At 35.5% G+C, this 21,835-nt stretch overlaps 1 protein-coding gene across 1 annotated transcript in view; it reads left to right on the top strand.

Annotated features, from left to right (window-relative positions):
- Nucleotides 1-969: 969 nt before the first annotated feature.
- Pitslre (cyclin dependent kinase 11B pitslre) overlaps nt 970-21,835 on the top strand; it is a 213,282-nt gene continuing 192,416 nt past the window's right edge. The window contains exons 1-2 of the mRNA XM_090399488.1: nt 970-1,102; nt 10,370-10,503. Of these exons, the coding sequence (XP_090255614.1) occupies nt 10,382-10,503 (122 nt within the window). The 5' untranslated portion in view covers nt 970-1,102; nt 10,370-10,381. The remainder of the gene's footprint in view (nt 1,103-10,369; nt 10,504-21,835) is intronic.

A 21,835-nucleotide genomic window follows, 5' to 3' on the forward strand; every position in this document is an offset into this window, starting at 1 on the left:
TATATGGAGGGTGTGAGCAAGGGAGTGAGGAGCAGGTTTTTTACATGGACAGTGGTGAGTGATTGGAATGCATTTCCCGAGAGTGTGGTGAACGCAGAGACAATGAATATATTTAAGGCACGGTATAATAAACTGTGTGTATAACAGTGGACCTCCCACGATAAGTTTTTGACTCCATGGAGATTTTTATAATAATGATAATAATAATAATAAAGGGAGAAAACAAACACAACAATAACTTCTATATTTTTAGTCTATCCAATATCTTTTGACTCCATGGAGGTCTGAATAATAATAATAATATAACTAAAAGCCCAGCATAGAACAAGGAACTGTGTTTTATAGGCAATTGAGACGCAGCCGAATGATCGTGAGATAATCTGGTTCTCTTCAGTGTGAAGGATTAGCGCACCTTCTGTTGGACATGACGGCCATATTTCACTTCTTATCAATGTTCTTTCAACAGATAGCATCGTATCCAGATTTTGCTGGACGTATAAAGATGTCCTGGCGTTGGGAAGTTGATATACAGTATGTATTTTTTTAAAGTACACAATTTTACATAAAAATATGTGTTTTGATTTTCTAACCTTTAAATTTTAAGTACATTTAAAGAAAAAGTCAGGGGAGCTCAACTTAAAATTGCATCTGGGCGTCAGAACCCCTAGAGCTGGCACTGACCAGAGAAATATTCTCGGGACGGACATTTTTCAAAGGACGAGAAAAGCAAGAACAAAAGCACGCCTCAATGAATTATTTACAGTTCTCAATGATAGATGATGTTTTTTTTCCCTTTTTTGTTCAACGGATAATGTGGTTGTTTGAATTCAATTTAAGTGTAGTAATACTTAGAATAACTAAAATTACCAAATTAATATATTGGCGGAAAACACGCGATTCCCTAGTTTTTTCAGTGATTCACGTTAGAGGATGTTTTAATTAACACTGTTAAAATCAGTCGCTGTATTCGTTTGTGTGTATATGTGTTTGTAGTTACGTAAGAAGATTTGTTTTTAATGTAGTTTGATTGCTGTGATCCATTTAAGGAATGTAATAAAAGATCTGAGACACGTTACTTTAATTTTATTTATAATGCAGAGAGGTATATTTTCTCCTTCTTTTAGCATAGGTTTTCACACACATGACAATATCTTAAAGTTTGTTTCCCGAGTTTTTGAATTTGTTTAAAAAAATAATAGGATCAACGCGAAGTTTGTGTGTGGAGTTTTATGTATTATTATTATTCGTGACACCTCCAAGGAGTCCGAAGACTCATCGCGGGAGGGTATAGAGAAGAAATCGTAAAGCTTCTAAAAAGTCTGACTATTTATACGGTTCGATATTTTTGTGAATTGAAAATACATATTAAAAATAAACTTGCTGACCAAATGTGTCAATTAGTAGCCACCAGTTTTACTTCGATTTGCATATTAAATTGATATGAAACACTACATTCCATCTGAATTTTACGCATTCATTAAAAATGATTTAAATTATGCTCATAAAAGAAATACAAAGAAGATGTGAATGTTACCATTTGAGATCAAGTAACTCCTTTTATTACTTCCCTTTGTTCCACTCTGATAATTATTGTAGTTTAAGGTCAGCTACTGAACAAATTCTGGAACACATTTGAACTCAACATTAACAGAATTCAAGAAAGGTACTATCTACTTAGATAGTACCTTTTGCATCAATGTAAAAGAAATTAAAGTGGCAAAAGAATTGGATAAATTCTAGATTGCAAGGATCTTTCTAAGCAAGAAATACAAAATATTATATTCAAGCAATAACAATCAGAGAAAAAGAGTGTCTATAGTATTTAACGCTGAATATGAAGATAATCTTGAATGGTTGACAATATTAAATAGGGTAATATAGGGGAAATGGGCAATGAGACATTTGTGCCTATCGTCCCAGAGAAGGTTCTACTAAGAAGAAATGGAGGTATTTCTAGGGCATTAGATAAGGCAGCTGATATAGTGAAAAAGGAAAAGTTTGTCCTTGTTGGAAATCTAAACAGCAAAGTAGGAAATAATTACCAGACAGAAGAGTTTTGCAAAAATTTGGAGAAAAGAGCAAAGCTAATAATAATGGTAAGAGCCTACTAGATTTGTGTTCACGACATGGAATACTTATTACTACACCATGTTCCAACATAACAATGTGCACAAATTCACATAGAGAGAAGGTGCAAGAAATAAGAAAAGTCTCATTGACTATGTTATTGTTGATAGTGATGTTTTCCCACTGGTTTAGGGGACACAAGAGTATACAGAGATGAAATAGGAAGTGATCACTATTTAGTTTTGAACAGAATAAAATTGAATTTTGTACTGAAAAGAAGAGTGTGTAAGAAAGTTTTAAAATGAATCAAAATGGAGCACCTTGCTTTCAGAGGTTAACTGTAGTCTCAAATACGTAAACATCATTCAAGAAAAAAATGAAAGAGTTTGAAAACAAGAAACAAACTTTGGAGATCAGTAGCAAACCCTGAAGAAAATATTTAAGCCAGAGAGGCATGTGGTGTGATTGTCTGTAAGGATAAAAATGTCAGAAGTTCATGGTGACTCTGGAAGTTAAAGAGGCAGTGAATTAAAAGAAGAAAGCATATCAAAGTTCTGGCAAGTAAGTCAGTTTGTGGTCTTAGAGAATACAGAGAAAGAAATGTAAGAAAGCAAAGCACTGTGTAAAACTACATACCAAAAGTCATAGGAAGATCAGTAAGGTGACAAAATATTTTGGAAGCTATCGAAAATGCTTAGGAATGGAGGAAAGATTATCATCATCTTAGATAACTGTAAAAGTTATCTAAGATGATGATAATGATAATAGTGGCATGAAAATTGAAGATAAAGATATTCTAGATGTCTGGAGTAATTACTTTGAAAGATTGCTAAATGAAACAATCAGTGTGAGCATGGTGGGAGACAACTTACAACAGGAATACATATCCATACTTGTAGTATATATGAGGGTGGTCTGAAAAGTTCTCAGCCTCGACCATAGATGGCAACACTATCGGCACAATTTTTTATTATTTTTTTTTGTAAGTTGGTACATCTGTCATAAGCATCTATGTGAAATTGCAAGTCATTCTATCAAGAGTTTGTTTTATACAGCTGTCTGAAGCAAAAGTGGTGTGCCTGTATCCCTTGAAATGGATAAAATCGAGTATCATTCGGTTATTAAATTCTTTGTAAAAGAAGGTTTAATGCCAAAAGAAATTCATTCATAGTTCATAAAAGTTTACGGGCACTCTTCTCCTTTGTTTTTGACAATTAAGAAATAGGCTGCCGAGTTTAAACGTGGCCATACCAGCCTTGAAGATGATCCACAGGAAGGACGTCCAAAAAGTGTAACCACACCAGAAATCTTCGATCAAGTGCATGATATAGTATTGGATGACTGCGAGTCAAAGTGCGTGAAATTGCTGAGACTATAGGCATTTCAAAAGAGCGTGTATAATATATTTTGCATGAAGAATTGCAAATGAAATGCGCAAGATGGGTGCTGCACTTGCTCACAGTAGATCAAAAACGCACTCCCATGAAAATCTCTGAACAGTGCTTGGAGCGTTTTAACAAGAATAAAGCAGATTTTGTGCATCGATTTATTACTATGGATGAGACTTGGATTCACCATTACACACCAGAATCCAAACAGAAGTCAAAACAGTGGACAGAAGCTGGTTGTTCAGCGCCAAAGAAGACAAAGTCGGTTCCATCAGCAGGAAAAGTCATGGCATCGGTGTTTTGGGATGCTAAAGGCATTTTGTTTATTAATTATCTTGAAAAGGGTAAAACAATAACTGGGGAATATTATTCCGATCTTTTAACCTGACTAGACAAAAAAATTCGTGAGGAAAAGACCCGGTTTGCAGAAGAAAAAATAATCTTTCATCAGGACAATGTATCTGCCCACAAAGTTGTTTTGGCAATGGTAAAATTAAGGGATCTGCACTATGAATTGTTGGAACCTATTCCCCAGATTTGACTCCCTCTATCTCTTCTTAAAACTAAAAACTCTTCCTTGCTGGTCAGCGTTTTTCTTCAAATCAAGAGGTGATTGCAGCTGTAGAGGGGTATTTTGCAGATCTTACTGAGAATGACTACAGGTATGGGATAACGGCACTGGAGCATCACTGGAATAAATGTATGTCTTAAGGGAGATTATGTTGAAAAATATAAATAATTTTGAAATTATAAATTCGTTTTTTCATTGTTAGGATGAGAACTTTTCAGACCACCCTTGTAAAGCCATCAAAAACCTGAAATGTTGAAAGGCAGCTGGAGTAGATGAAATTCGGCCAGAAATGTTCAAATGTGGAGGTATAAACGTATGCAGTAGCTGCACTCCTTAATTCAGAGGATCTAGTAAAGGGTTAATTCCAAATGATTTGGAGTAGAGCTCTCACAATACTCCTCTGTAAAAAGGGAAATAAAACTGAATGTGAGAATATAAGATAATGTGAGAACATGGATCTGGAAAAAGCATATGACAAGGGTCAAGAGGAAGCTGTTCAAATGCTCTAGTTGTATGGTGTAAATGGGATATTATATCAAGTAACACGTAGTTTTTATTTGAGTTGTAAGTCAGCAGTTAGAATTGAAATAGGTACAGGAAGATGGTTTGATGTTAAATCAGGGGTACATATTATCTCCACTGTTATGCTGTCCTTGTTGGTTGAGTGGTTAGCGTATCCACTTTCCAGTCAAATAGCTGCAGGTTCGAATCCCGCTGTGGGCCTGGATGTTTGTGATTGTGAAAATACTAGTGTGGTGGTTGTGGGAAGTAAATGGCATTGGTGTAGATGATGTGGTTCACTGTAATGAGTGATGGAGACGGAGAGCAGGTGTCCTCCCTCGATGAGCCTTTTACTCCTTGGAGGTGTCACATAATAATAATATTCATTGTCTACATAGATTACATTATGAAGGAAAGTGGTATTAAATCTGATTTTAAAATTCTCAGTGTCAATCTTAGTTCTTTACTTATGCAGATGATCAAGGACGGCTCATGCATAGGCACTGCAGAACTGCAGCAACCCCAATTTTTTTTGATACATAAATATATTTATTAATTTATTTATATTTGCTTGTAATATTTTATCATCAACAATCCTATACAATTCTCTTATTTTGTATAAAAAATAATAAAAATCCATCTTGTAGCACTTAGGAGGGCGAAGGACGCTTGCAGCACTGTGTTTACCACAGTGCCATATTGCTACGTGTGCTAGTATATTCGCATCATAGTGAGATGTGAGCTATTAGTGTAATGCGGCACTGTCCGTCGCGCAGTTGCACTGTTTTTTATATGCAGTTTGCACCAGTTGTAGAGTGTTCTAGTGCTTATCGTGTTTTCTCCGTCTCTTTAAATATTTGGACATTACAATTAAAGACATAACATCTGTTATAGTTTTATTTTAGAACATTATTGGGGTTATGATAATGGATTTTATTTTTAAGTAATTTTGAATTATACTAAACTATAATTTTATTGATAATAAACAATATTTTTTCATGTTTAATTTTTTTTAAAAATTTTTACCATAATTTTGATATTTTATCCAAACATGTATACATTGTACTTACAGTTTCACATTTGACGTCCGTAGATGTCGTATGGTCACTGCTGTACCTCACATGGTTTTGGCAATGATGTTTTCTGCTAGAATAAGTAGAATAATCCATGCCCACAGCAGGATTCGAACACGCAGCCTCTTGGCTGGAGAGCGGACACGCTAACCACTTGGCCAACCAGGCCTGTGTATGTATATTTCGAAAGTTGCCCCCATGATTTCAAGCCATGAGCCGCCACTGCAGATGATGCTATTCTTCAGAATAAATCCAGTACAAGTCTATAAGATATCATGACTAAATTTAATGAGTGTCATAATAAATTTGGCATGAAAATCAGAAATAGTTACATTTGCTACAATATGCCACGTTTACTAAATATGACTTAAACCAATTTAATAAAATGTTTATCAGTATTTACTTGTTCTGTTTACAGTCTAACTTCCAGACTGATTTTTCTTATTGATTATTATTATTATGTGACACCGCCAAGAAGTTCAAAGACTCATCTGGAGGTATAAACGACACCTTACTGCACTCTGCTACAAACATTTCATATCTCCTTTATTATTTAATTCTTCAACTACACACAACTAAGACCAATACCTCCACCACCAGCAGTATTTTTTGTTTTTAAATTGCTTGTGTTCTCATATCCGATATGCCTGTATTTAGCCAAAATTTCTGGGAAAGAAAAAAAAACCTTACTATCTCCCTATGAGATCAGCAACTCGCCTTCAATTGGAAAAAAAAAAAAAAAAAAAAAAGCCTATATAATGATTTCTCTTGTCATGACAAGAATCAAACTCAGGCCTTTTTCAATTGAAGGGTGCATGCAATGTACTCTCATTTTTCCAATTACGCTATAGAGGTGCTTATGGACATGGAGGTTTCTTGGAATACTTTTTATATAAATTCTCTTTTTATAATTCTTTCTTCCTTTTGGTACCTTTTCAGGCCTCCAGTTAGTAAGGTTGTTTTCTAAGTGGGCAATCATATTCAAGTACCACCTGAGAACATTCACAAATATCCATGCCTAAAGAGGATTCAAATCTACAACTTTCTGATTTTGAATCAGAAGTGCTATGCAAATGATATAAAACATCTCTGCCACAATGTGATCACACATACACAAAGTATTTACCTCAAACTCATTTTTGTCTGATTCCATTTAAGGTAGATTAGTGTAATTTAGAGCTGTTTTGATCTAGCTGATCTAAATATCAAGACACCATCAAATTCCTGACATGTACCCTTAAGGGGAGGGGGGGGTGTACAGGATATGATAGTACTACATGAAAAATTTACATCATTACTAACTTCCTATCTATAGTTTTCCTCAAATCAATCTGTCAAGTCTCCAACATTATCAGATCTTATATTTCTGTCTTCTAAGGCATACAACTGTAATATTTTGATTAGCTCTTCTCTTGGCACCTTGTCATATGCCTTTTACATATCTACAAAACTTAAATACAGATCTTTGTTATATTTCCATGATTTCTTAACAATTTGTTGTAAAGTGAAAATCTGATCCTGACAGCCTCTATTTGGTCTGAATCCAGCTTGTTGTTCACCAAGCTTCTCTTCCATAATCCTTCTCAACCGTTTCTCAAGTATACTTGCATAAATCTTATGAGAAACACTCAGCAAAGAAATACCTCTGTAATTCTCACATTCAGTTTTATTTCGTTTATTGGCATAGAGCTCAAATATATACTGTTTGAGCTCTATGCCAATCATCTGGAATTCGTCCTCTGTCTAGGCATTCTTAACAATGCAGTGCAGACACTGTAAGACTTTTATATCTCCATACTTGAGCATTTCTGATTGAATATCATCTACTCCAGCTGCTTTTGATAGCTTTTTTTACTTCAGTTCTTTCTTCCATTTCTGACCTTCTTCAACAGCTTTTAGAATATCTTGAGAATATAGTGTATAGTATCAAGAAGGATACTAGAGTGTATAGAGAATATCCTCTATAAACTCTGGTATTTTCTTGATATTTATTTTGCACATTCTTACCAAAGTCTTCCCATGACTTTTGTTTAGCTAGTTTTACACAGTCTTTAGCTTTCTTACATTTGTCTCTATATTCTGTAAGGGCACAAGCTAACTTATTTGCCAGGGACTTGACTTTTGATATGCTGTCTTCTTTTCTTTCACTGCCTCTTTAACTTCCTGTATCCACCATGGAGTTCTGATTTTTCTATCCTTGCAGACAACCTCACTACATGCCTCTGGCTGAATTAATCAATGTTTTCTTCATGATATGCCACTGAATCTCCAAGGTTTTGTTCCTGTTCTCAAACTGTTTCATTTTTTTTTTTGAATAATGCTTGTGTATTTTAGTTCATAGTTCACATCTGAGATCTGCTCAACTTTTATTTGCTTTAAAACTTTCTTACATGTTCTTCTTTTCAATATTTCAATTTTATCCTGCTCAAGACTAAGTGGTGATCACTTCCAATTTCTGATCCTCTATACACTCTAGTATCCTGCACCAGTGAAAAAACATCACTATCAACAATAACATAGTCAATGAGACTTTTCTTATTCCTTGCATCTTCTCTCCTTGTGAATTTGTGCACATTTTTATGTTGGAACATTGTGTTAGTAATAACCAATCTATGTCCTGAGCAGAAATCCAACAGATATTTGCCATTATTATTAGCTTTGCCTGACTTTTCTTTAAATTTTCCCAAAATATTTTTGTATGTCTGACAATCATTTCCTACTCTGCTATTTAGATCCCCAACAAGGACCAACTTTTCCTTTTTCATTGTGTCAGATGCTTTCTCTAAATCCTCAAAAAATTCCTCCACTTCTACTTTAGTAGAACCTTGTGGGACCATAGGCACAAATAAGTCTCATTGTCCAGTTTCCCATTCTGATATTTACCCACATCACTCTACTTGAGACTGCCTGCCATTCAAGAAGATTAGTCTTGTATTTATTGTTGAATACTATGGCTACTTCTTTTCCTTGATTGTCATTGCCTGAATATAACATTTTGTATTTATTGCTTAGAAAGATATCACCAGTTTTTGTCTTTTTGTTCCAGTCACCCCTATTATGTTGATCGGTACTTGTCCAATTCCTCAGTTAGCTCCATTTCTTTGCCATTCAGGCAATTTGTTTTTTATTTTTATTTTACATTTATTTTTAGAACGTTCAGCTATCTTTCTTATGATGTAATGTTTCAAGTGATGAGTCATGTGATCCCATGGAAATGCTGTATAATAATAACAAAGTAGTACTTGCTTCAGCAGTACTCATGCTAAAATTGAAATGATGCAAAGAAGATTGGTGGCTGCTTAGTGTGGATGATGTACAAAATCTGAAGCATCTCAATTTTTTTGAACTGGTATGGATATTGTATATAGTCTCCAATCAGCAGGTTGTGAGTTTGAATAGCAGAATACATAGATATTTTAACTAGGCTGGTTTCATTAACTTAGTTTTAACCCACTTTGAGAACTGTTTTGCTTATTAGAGATCTGAAGTGGCTTGAAAAAGATTTGGTCCTAGCACATGGTTTTTGGATTGTCTTAGCTCACAACAGTACTGATGTATGATAAGTTTAGAATTTATTATAGGTGAGATTCATATAAAAATAAATATATAATGATGGAGCACAGTGGAAGTGACATTTGCACTGCACAGCCTCCCAATTGAAGACCTAGGTTCAATTCTAGTTGCTGACTAGAACATTTTCTAAGCTTTTCTTTGACTGGTTCCCAAGTTAGTCGATTTCTAGCACGTGCAAGTAGCTTTTTCTCCTGTAAATTCAAGAAAATTGCTTATAGAACCCACATTATCTCAGCCAATAAATATATAGTGTTAGGATTAGGGACCACAAGATGGCTGCACTTGCAGCAACAGCCTCTCTTCACCAGTTGCTGAGTATAATTAGTGATAGTCTTGAGCCGGCTAGAGATTAAACAGCCTCATAAAGTTAGATAGGTTAAATGGCCTTGCCTGCTTCCCATAAGGGAGTTAAAAGTGGAGCAGAGATATGTGATGATAGTCATTACCTTTTTAATACTCTTCTTGTATCAAGGAGTTTATTAATATTTTACCACATATTCAGTGCATAAAGTGGTCAGGCTTATACCTACAGCTGTTTTGTATGCAATAATTATTTTCTTAGGTCTATGTGAGGAAAATTTATGCTGGTCTTAGATGGGCACTGTTTGGTTTCATTACACATTACTTACCTGAAAAAGGCCTAATGAAGTTTTCATCATGAATAAAATTTTAACCAACAGCCTTTCAGAGTCAGGTAATGGGAGGCATAAACCTCTTATGTATGGCATTGTCTTTGGTATATCCATTAATTTTAAATAGTGTTTTTATTATATTTTAAATGCATTCATTAAAACTTCATCTTGCAGGATAAGTTTTCAGGTAACAGAAGGAATAATCCTGTCCCTTCTGTATGAAATTGGCTAAACTCACTTTCAGTTGAAAAATACCTTATGAAGCTTCTTCATATCCTAGACAGAATTTGAACTCAGTCTTTCCAGTCACAAATATCATCATTATTGACTGTGCTGTGATTTTCGTGGTCTAATAATAAACATTATATCAGAATTTGAACTGTAAAGTTTTTAACGATTAATTGCTATATTTGTAAATTACTTTCATTCTGAAAATAATTGTATTATTTTAATAAGTAATTCACTTTATTTATTTTGTTAATATTTTGTTTTATACTTTAATTGTATTATTCTAATAAGTAATTCACTTTATTTTGTAATATTTTTTTTTTGATTTTTTTTAAGCTGGTGTTTAGAATGGCAGATTCAAGAGATAATGCATCAAAGAGTTCGTCAGAATCAGAAGATGGAGAAATTGGAAAAGAATTGCCAATAAAGAAAGAATTTTCACCTTTAGAAACAGCATTAAATGACGATAGGTAAAGAATTTTAAATATATATATTATTATTAAGAAAGAGACCTCCAGGGAGTCAGGAACTCATTGAAGGGGGGGGGGGATCATACTAATCCCACCAGTTGTCATACCTGTTCTTGAATTCATTCACACTACTCACACACAACATCCAGTGACAGTGAGAGAAAAATCTAGCCCTCACCCCCTTCTTGACAGCATTCTTTCTCAACTCCCAAAGATGCCTTTGCATCCTTTCCCCACCCTCCATAAATTACATATTATTCCATTTACTGAAATTCTGTATAACCCTTTCAGAAGTTTGTAACTCTCAATATCAATTCTCTTTCTCCTGTTTGCTAGTGTTTGCAGCCTACAGATTCTTAGTCTGTCTTCATAATCAATATTCCACATTCCTGATATCATTTTTGATACTCTCCTTTGCACTCTCTCCACTATCAGAATTACCAGGAGACTAGACCTGCACACACAATAGTCCAAGTGAGATCTTAGCAAGGCTTTGTAAAGATGCAAAATGACTTCCTTATCTCTACATGTCAAGGTTCATTTCAGCATTGCAATTATCCTCTAAGTTGTATTTACAATTTTTGCTATATGACCCCTTGAATTTCAATGTCCTGTCTACTAAAACTCCAAGATTCCTGGTCTGGTCTGATCAGTTTCCTCTATTTCCTATAACATAATCCCACCAATATGATTGGATATCTAATCACACCAAAGTGCATAACCTTACATTTATTAACATTGAACTGACAGCCATTTTCACATGTCCACATATCCAGCCTATTCATATCATTCTGCAAGTACTGTGTATCAGCAGCATTCTTGATTACCTTACCTATCTTTGCATCATCAGCAAATAGCTGTATGTCACCTGTCAAATCCTTCCCAATGTCATTAATGTACAGATTGAATAACAATGGACCAAGGACTGATCCTTAAATCTTGCAGACTAACCCTCTCCCTTTCTTTTTGATATCTGTCAGTCAGCCATTCTCTTATCCACACTAACATTCTGTAATCCAATCCCACATTCTGCAATTTATGCAACAGTCTACCATGCTGTATTCTGTCAAAAGAAGCCTTAGCAAAATCCCAAAGTGTCATAGTGTGTTCATTCCACTTGTTTAGTTCATTGGTAACATAGTTATAGAATGTGAGCAAGTTGCTAAAACACGACCTTCCCTTAGTAAACCCATGTTGCTAATTTCAAAGTAGAGATTCACTGTCAACCTATTTCTGAATGCGGGCCGTAACCAGTTTTTCCAAAATCTTCACCACTACTTCTGAGATATTAATTGGTCAATAGTTGGATATATCGGTCTTTGCACCACTCTTGTACAATGGGATTGCCATACATTCTTTCCACTCCTGTGGAATCTTCTATGTTCTGAGACTCAAATTCAATTTGGGTCTCAGAACATAGCCAGTTCAGCTGAACAATCTTCTAACACCCTTGCTAATAGCCCATCAGTCTTGCTGAATTCTTAATCAGTTTGTGCAAATACTCCAATACTTCTTCCTCATACACCTGAGTTTCTTCATCCAGTGAAGAGGTAGCAGTGAACTCAATGTTGCATGTACCAGGTTGATAGCTTTTAACAAAATGGGAGATTTATGAAAACAAATTAATTGAAAGAAATAATGTCGTAATTTGTGCATTTATTTATTACTGTCTGGTCTTCCATCTTCTTGTGTGTGTAAATCAATCAAAATTATGCCTATTTTTTTGCCAGATCATCAAAAAAATTAAAAGAATATATTTTTAGTGTGCTGCAGAATTTTAATAAGTAGTCTAGGTGTGCCATGTTGTGAAAAAGGTTGAAAATCACTGGGTTAGAAGAATAAATAGTCTTAAATATTGTGCCCTTTCTCATTAACTATTCTTAAATATTTTATTCTCCCTAATAACTGTTCTAATTCCATCTACACAGCTGTAGTAAGAAAGAATATTAATAACTTTATGCAGAATAAAAAAAAATTCAGAAAGCTAAATATAATTGAAATATTAAATAATATATAAAATATTTCTTCTTTTTTTTTTTCATATCTATCCACGAAGAATTTTCGTGCAATTAATTTTACCCCACGATTAATTTTTCTGCGATGAATCGGACAAGAGCAGCAGCACCCCCTCCTCTCCTATCCTTTCTAAAAATATTATACTCTTTACACTCAATACCAATTAGTGTGTCTTCTTCTGATAGCATGGCTCATTAATGCCTACAATATGAGGTCCTAATATATTTAAGAAGGCAACGTGTACAGACAAGAGTTATTTGCATGCTCTTTTGCATACTCTTGTCTGTAAGTCTGCATGACACAATTGGACAATTTGCAGATCTCTATTCTTATCTTTCATTACTTATGCAGATATCTTTACCGATGCTTGATAGGTCAAACCAGATGAACATAGAATCGTTCTCTCTTTGTAACCATTCCCATCACTAACACAGTTACCTAATATTGTTGCTCTTACACAGATTCTCATGATTCCTCCCATCAGAATTCAGTCTCCCTGACTCTCTGTATTTGGTTTCTTATCACGTAATAATTTTTTAAGACTCCTGATGCCAAATTCATTCAGGTGTAGGCCATCCATCTTATGCAGATCCAGTCTTCCTTCAAACTCATTCTTCACATCCAAAATGTTGCATCCATTCCTTCTACACAGCTGTGCATCGAATCATTTGCCATCATAGCACTTTTTTGTAATTCATTTCCATCATATCTAGGTAACATAGCAACGATTTCTACTTTCTCACACTTCACTCTCGCTTCTAACAATCTTTTCATATTCTCTTTCACGTTGAATTCATTGCAAGTCAGTTGTGTCCCCACCCCCCTTTGCCCATCCCAACAATATAATATCTTTAAACATTGCACATGTAACAAAGGCTGTTTGTTTCAATGACACAGGTCTTGCCATAGAATCAGTTTTCAATTCTACACTTAAGCCAGTGGTTATATTTCCTGTAAAATAAATATTGTCTGTTCCTCCTCATCTCTTTGACACTTGAGATACAGTAAAATAATTTTCATTTCCATGGATCCAGGATGTGTCTGAAAAGATAGTCAAATTGTTCACATCCCTTATAAATCATGCATCCAGCTAGTATATTTTATCTTTTTTAAGGACAGAGTTCATCCTTTGTTAGTGCCTTTGTGCCTACACCCTAGTCTGCTAGCAGAACTGTTATCTGCCTTAGAGAGTATAAGAAATATATACTTGGTCCATCATTATTGCTAAGCCATACATTCAACTCCTTTTACGCAGGATTAAATGGAAAACAGTGGTACTACATAGAATTCTATAAGTCTGAGATACTATTTTTGTGTTATCATCAGCAATGAATCACTTCCCACACATCAGCAAGTGTGGCTGCATTATTGTATTAAAATTTTTGGAAACTGTCGGAGGGTACCAACATAATATGTTAATTCTTTTTCTGCTACAACTTGAATTTAACCCTTTCACTCTTTCTAGCCATGGTTTTGAATTCCATTGCTGTAGCATAGGTACTTGCAAACTTCTTTTGAGATGGGTAATTTTCATCACTCTCAGTGTGAGACTACAGATCTGCTTATTAGAGACTTGAAATGGTTAAGAAAAGTTTCATGTTATGTCTCTAGAGCAGGTTTCTGAAATTATCTTTAGCTTGTCTGTGCTGCTATAATATTCTGTATGTTTCAAACTTTTCATGTGTAGGATTGACATATGCACTGCATTTCTGTTAAAACAAGAAGCATCTTTCAGACATCTCTTCACATTATAATTGTAAATCCTGCTTTGTCACCTTCTTCTCTTTAAGTCCATTGCCTCTGTTTTTCTATTTTTTTATATACAACATCCTCATCAAATGAGAAAAACTGTCTCATAAACAGAAAGAATAAGTTGTGGGTCCAAAACACTTTTGGGATGGACTGTTCCTGTGATGTTATATGATGCAGTGGCAACTGACAATAACAATAAAAAAAAACATTTAGGTTACATTTTTAGGAACAATATAAAGAAATTATATAGATTTTGGGAAACTAAAAGCTATTTATAATAATTCTTCCCTGCTTTCCATCTGGGTATAATTACCACTATCTGCTGTTGGGATTCGTTAGTTACTTTGTAGCTCAAGCACCCTCCAATGGTCAAATGATATGTGCATATCATATACTATCGTCTTATACACTGCTTGGAAAGAAGTCAACAGACACCATAATGTGAGTAACAAACAGCTATGGTGCTCACCTTAATAAGATATAGCACATCCTTTTGTTGTGATGACTGCAGCAATCATACAGGGCATACTTTTCACAAGCGCATGATACCTATCAGTGGGAATTTTGGACCATACTTCCTGTAACCATGTAATGAGGTCTTGGGCTGTAATGGGACAGACGTCCCTTGAACTCATCTGATGTTCCACTTCAACAGATGTTCATTAGGGTTGAGATCAGGACTCTGTGGAGACTAGTCAAGTGTGGTGGTGTTCATGTCTGCAAACCACTTAGTTACAGCAGTAGCCTTATGACACGGTTCATTATCTTGCTGAAAGAGTTGATGAAGGTCATTTGCATAGAAATGTCACAAAGTAGGAAGCATTGCATTGTCTGGAATGTTCAGCTACATCTCAGAGTTCAGTGTTTGTGGTGTGAGGCCAAACCAGGAAAAACACGACTATATCATTACACCTTCACTTCTGAATTTCATAGTTGGGATTACGCACTCTGGTTAGAGATGTTCATCGGGCATCCGTCACACTCACATCCATCAATCTCCTTGGTATGATTATAAGACGTTAGGGTGTAGCGCTATTCATCTTTTCATAGCACAGCTTTTCAAGCTTCCATGTCCCACTGTATTCACTTTTCTCACCACTGAAGATGACTCTTCATGTTGTTTTGGGTAATGTGGGCTTGCATATTGCTGTCCTACCATGGAAACCCATGCTGTGAGTCTTGGTTCTGAATGTTTTTGTGCAGATTCATGTTCCAGTCAATGCCCAGAACTCGGTATTCAACGTGTCGGCTGACAAATGGTGGTTTTTACATATTATCATTTGTAGCAACCTATGATTATGTTCAGTGATTGTGGTGGGCATCCACTGCAAGTAGCATGTGCAGTTGGCTCCCTGTTCTTCCATCTTAGTATGGTATCACTGATTGCTGACCTGGGGTGGCCCAATTTGTGAACAATTTGCTGAACAGATAGACCTGCAACATGGCATCCTATCACAATGTCTCTTTCAAACTCCATCAGTTCCCTTTTCACAGCCATTTCAACTGCACACAGTTGCACTTACTTGGGAGCATCCCATTCCTCCAGTTTATAGCAACTACAAACACGACTCATTACATGGCATTATGCACCTTGCTTATAGGGATGTCTGTTGACTTCTTTCCACACAGTTTAGGTCATATTCCATTACGACAAAATTAGTGATAATTAACGAAACAGATGTGTAATGAACATCATTACCCAGTAGACATTGTAAGTAAAAAAAAAAAAAACTATTTTGCATGTAAAGTAAGGTTAAGTAAAAATGTAAGAACTATTGGGTGTGAAACATGGCATAGAATGGATTACATGAATAAGATTGATCATTAAATGATTTTTTAATACGTAAACCAAAAATTCTCGCTCATGACAGACGAATATAGAGATGGCAAGATTTTTCTTCCCAGAAACTGTTTATCTCATGCAAAATTACCAAAGAATATGCACTACTCTCTCACTCTGACACAAAGTGTAGTTAACAAGCCTAAATATAATGCTCTTATAGTCTTAGTCATCATGGTTGTAATTCCAGTCAAGCTGTGAGAGAGAGAAAAAAAAAAGTTACACTGAATGAACAATTTGTTAGCTTTTTGCAGATCCACCCACTACCACCACCATCTAAACCCATCATCTCTTACTTATCACTAAATTAAAAATATTTTCATCAGGTATTCATAAGGAAATTCAGTGTTGTTTGGTACACAGTTGACCAATAGAAAAGAACTACAGCCAGAATCTAAGGCTATGTTAATCTACAGTAAACTGTTTATCTGATCATATTTTTCTCTTCTAATAATTGAAGTAAAAATTGTACATGGTGCTGTACCAGACGTGCAAGGTTCGATTAACCGAAGGATCGTTGTTTTGAAGGTCAAATAAATGGATGATTACTGTACCATTGTATATTATTGCAGACTTTATTGGTACTAAGTACAGTGCCTAAGCTGTCTTCTGTGTTGTTGTTGACATCTCCGATATGCTCTTTTTGTCTGATTTTCAACCATCTAGATGTCTGCCCTATGCAAGAAAGGTCACAAGAACATGAGATATTATAAACCCCAGGATTTTGTTGAAGGAAATTTGGTCTTTAGGTAAATGTAATAAACCTCGTATAGTCAAAATGGGCTTGAAAGCCACTTTTATGTCATGAGATTTTAGGAGGCCTTGAGAGAAGGTCTAGTAATATAAGGGATGGAAACAGAAGTTCTGTAGAGAATGTTGGGATTTTGTTGTGGAGCAGGAGTAGAGAATAGTATTTTTTGTACCATTTTCTTAGAATATCCATTGCTCACAAATAGTTCGAGTTATCGTGTTGTCCTTCATTCCATGGACTGGTTGGTTCTAGCATACCGTTCCCCCCCATTTGTTCCTCTCTTTGGAGATTCTCTTCATTTCTCCATATCTTCATCATCATCATCAAATTCCTGCCATGTACCCTCAAGGGGTGTACAGGATATGATAGTACTACATGAAAAATTTACATCATTATTAACTTCTTATCTACAATTTTCCTCCAGATCAGTCTGTTACTTGTCAAGACTCCAATATTATCAGATCTTATATGTCTGTCGTCTAAGGCACTTTGTACCATATCAATCCACCTATATGTTGGTCTTCCTCTGGGTCGTTTTTCCTGCTAACCTGGCAGAGAACACTTGTCTTGCCAATCTTTCCTTGCCCATTCTGTTTAAATGACCATACCACCTCAGATTAGCTCTGCTAACAAAAATCATGCCTAAGTAGGAAATGTTTTACTTGTTCCACAGGTTCTCCGTTCACAATGCAGTTGACATTTTTAACAATTCTGCCTATTTTCATTGTCTTTGTCTTTTTATTGCTGACCTTCATACCATATCTATTACAACAGTTATTCAATTTAGTCAAGGAATCTTGCAGACTCGTAGCAAGATATTATTGATTGATACGTATAACATTGTCTGCATAAAGCAAAGAGCTGACATTAACATCTCCAATTTTGATATCATGTTTAATACCACTTTCCTTCATAATGTGATCCATATAGATAATGAATAACAGAGGGGATAATGTACATCCTTGTCTCACACCATATTTAACATTAAACCATCTTCCTGTACTTACATCAATTCTAACTGCTGACTTACAACTCAAATAAAGATTCTCTCTCTCTCTCTCTCTCCCCCCCCCCCCACCTTATCATATGCCTTTTCCAGATCTAGAAAACTCAAATAGAGTTTTGTCTTTTTTTGTTTCAGTCACCCCTATTATGTCGATCTGGTACTTATCTAATTCCTCAGCTAGCTCCATTTCTTTGCCATTCTGATATTTGCCCACATCACTCTACTTGAGACTGCCTGCCATTCAAGAAGATTAGCCTCGTATTTAGTGTTGAATACTATGGCTACTCCTTTTCCTTGATTGTCATTGCCTGAATATAAAATTTTGTATATATTGTTCAGAAAGATTTCATCAGTTTTTGTCTTTTTTGTTTCAGTCATCCCTATTATGTCGATCTGGTACTTATCTAATTCCTCAGCTAGGTCCATTTTCAGGCTTCTTATGTTGATAGTACCGATCTTTAACTCTGGTGATGTTGAGTTGGGGTGTTTTTTCAGATTTGTTCCAGTAACTTACTTTTCGCTGTTCACCCTGGTTCCCTGGTGAAAACAACGAGGGCTTTGTTTAACCTCGCGACGCCCCAGCCGGCATGAAATTTTGTCATGTTGTACCATCATTTTGTAATTTGGTTTAAGCCAATAAGAATTACAATTTGGTTGGCTATATCCCAAATTGCCAGCCCATCCTTGTTCGTTCAGTATCCAGGTAGATACCCAACAGGGTGCACCACGAGATAGTGAGGATGGACATTAAGTCAAAAGCCCTGGTCGGTTCTCCGCATTCCTTTAAAGGCTATGTGGAGGTCTCCTCTCAGTTAAACAGCTTTGACCCTTAAGCACCCCATATCTTCTTGTTCCTAAATTTTCGCATAGTTGTTTTTTTGAAGTTCATACTTAGTCTTCTCCTTGTTTTTTTACTAAGGATTGTCCGTTTTATTACTGTTTTGAGGAAATTGCTATGTCTTTAAAGGTATCCTATCCATTTGAGTTGCCTCTTCCTTATATACTTCTTTCTTTGCCAACTTCTTTGATAAATTTGTCATAGCTTTTCTTTCCAACTCACTTTCATTAATAACCTCCAGCACCATATCTTGAAGGACTCTAGGTATTTTTGATCTTGTTTAATGAGTGTCCAAGTCTCCAATGCATACAATGCAACTGGCCAGACAGAGGTGTTTACTAGTCTTTTCCTTAGTTTGATGTCAGTTTGCTTTGATATGAGTATGTGATATTTCTTTCATATGCAATTTATTGTATATGTCTATGTGATTCTTGATTTCACTTCTTTTGTGCAATGTGCATCTTTTGTGATCCTTGTTTAACAGATTTATCTTCACTGATGTTCACAGTATCGGGTTTCTTTCCTATTATCATCATTGCTTTTGTTTGTGTGAAGTTTATTCTCATGCCATATTCATTATTCTTTTCAGCATCTTCTCCAGTCCGTTAGAGCAATCAGCTGTTATTGCTTGGTCGTTGGCAAATTTAATAACATTTACTCTTTTACCTTGTTCTGAACAACCCTCGTTCAGAGACACTACTGAAGTTTGATGTTTATAGTTGTCAGATTAGCTTTATTATTTGTTCTTCTACTCCAGTCTCTCTTAACAGTGGGATGAATTTATACCATGAGACTATGTCAAATGCCTTTTCATAGTCTATAAAGCATATATACAGGTGTCGTCCATGTTCTTTCATATGTTCACCAAGATATTTTAAGGCGAGAATTATGTCCTGGGTTCCTCATTCTTTTTTGAAACTAAATTGGTTTTCTTCAAGATGGGTTTCAGATTTTGATTCAGTCAATCTTTTATTATTTTTAGGAGTATTTCTGATTTATGACTTATTAAGCTTATTGTCCTGAAGTGTGTATATTCTATTGATTTGGTCTTTTAGGGATGGGTACCATCAGAGAGCATAAAAAGTCATCCAGCTGTATTCCTTTTTCAAAAATATCAGCAATCAGTTGGCATACCTTGTATTTTACTCATTCACTTGCTTTCTTAATTAGTTCAATTGGTATTCCATCTATGCCTGGTGCCTTAGTCGTTGCAATAGCTGTGAGTTCACAGCTCATCACAAGTAATTTGCATTGTATTATAAGTTTGTCTTTCCTTTCTGGTATTTGCAGGAGTGGTTTTGTTTCTTTATGTACATATTCTTGCCATCTTTTCTTCTTTATCTCAGGGCCTGTTATAGGGTTTTGTCATTTAGCATAAGAGTGGTTATACTTTTGTGTTGGTGTGTAATATTCTTTATCTTCCTGTAGGTTAGATCACTTCTTCCTCGTCTCATATTTGTTCTGTTACATTGCATTGTTGATTCCACCAGTTTTCTGTAGCTTCTCTGCATTTTCTGTCTATTTCATTCTTAAGTTTTTTTTATATATCATTTGTCCTTCTGCTGTGTTAATATTTTTCCATTTTAGTCTTTTTTCTATTTTACTTAGTATTTCAGAAGGGATCCATTGCTTTTTTGGTTCTTGTGGTTTTATTTCTATGCATTCTTTTGCTGCTTCATTTATTATTGTTTTGATGTCTTTCCAGAGTGTGTTGGTATTTTAGTTCCCAGTTGTTTTTCTTGTTTATCTATTTGTCGGTGCAATATCTGAATCTTTGCTTCATTTCCTTTTCTTTTAAAATGTCTCCATCTCATTTCTTTCTAGCTTTTTTATTTATTTATTTTATTTTTTCCATTTTAGTTAGCTTTTCATCATTGCTAGGTTCCAGTATTGCTGTTTTACAATGATGTAGTCAATTTGAAATATTTTTTATTCCCCTCGACTCTTCCAAGTGTATCTTCTCTTCTTGGGGCTTCAAACCAGGTGTTAGTGATCATAAAGTTTTCTTGCTTACAGAAGTCTATTAGTCCTTGTCCTCTTTCATTTTTTGTTCCAAGGCCAAACTTTTCACTGATGTCAGGTGTTTTTTCTTCTCCAACTGAGGCATTGTAGTCTCCCATTATCACTACATTTTCTTTTGTTTTCACCTTTCTCAGTAGTCCTTCAATTTGATTGTAGATTTCTTCCACTTCATCTTCATTGTGTCCTGATGTTGGCATATATATTTGTACTATTATCAGATCCACTAGTTTGGCGGATAATCTTGCCATCATGCATCTTTTACTGATTACCTCCACTTCCATCAGTGCTTTGGTTGCCTGTTTGTCCCTTAAAAATGCAAGTCTAGCCTATCCATTTTTACTGCCTTTATGAATTACTCTGTATTTATCACTTTGAAACTCTCCTTCATCTTTCCATCTTATTCAGCTTACTCCTATGATATTTATTTTATTTTTGTTTAATTTTCCAAATTCTCTAGCTTTCCTGTTCATAGTAGGATGCATACATTCCATGTGGCTATGTTGATACAAGGATTTCGCATGCTAACGACTTTAGTCCTTATCATCTCTCCTGCCAGGCATGACACTTGCTGAGATCACAATCCCGTAGTTGCCAGTTCATGTCATTTGTAGGCATTCTTCCATGTACTTGACATTCAAATTAGTAGTGGAGTGGTTTCCCCTTGCCTTCACCCTCAATAACCATCTAACTTGGCTGTGTTCACCAGCCATTGTCCTTGTAGAGGGTTTTTGGCCTCCTGAGTGGAGATGATAAGCAGTTGGCCTTCTGTTTGATTCCACCTCATCATCTTTGCTGTTGATGTTACCAGTCCATCATCATATACAAGTGCTTTCAATTCAGTACTTGGCAAGTACTGAATTGCCACAACATAGTACTGTCCTTGACTAGTGAGGTTTTGAGTGACACAACTGTTCCCCCATGTCCTATAAATGACTACTGCTGTTGGTCCACAACTGCTTATTCTTGCAGCTAGCCTTTATATCTAAAGGTCACTCCCCTATCTGCCACCTGAGGACATGCCTTGTAGCAGTCAGCTCTGCCAAAGGATAGTTGGAGTAGAGAAGGTAATTCTTCCTTCATTTTGTCTTCATCTCTTGTAATTAAGGA

The sequence above is a fragment of the Typopeltis vanoorti genome, chromosome 1 (assembly GCF_054136105.1).
Source record: "Typopeltis vanoorti isolate ZY-2024b chromosome 1, IOZ_Tvanoo_1.0, whole genome shotgun sequence".
NCBI lineage: Eukaryota > Metazoa > Arthropoda > Arachnida > Uropygi > Thelyphonidae > Typopeltis > Typopeltis vanoorti.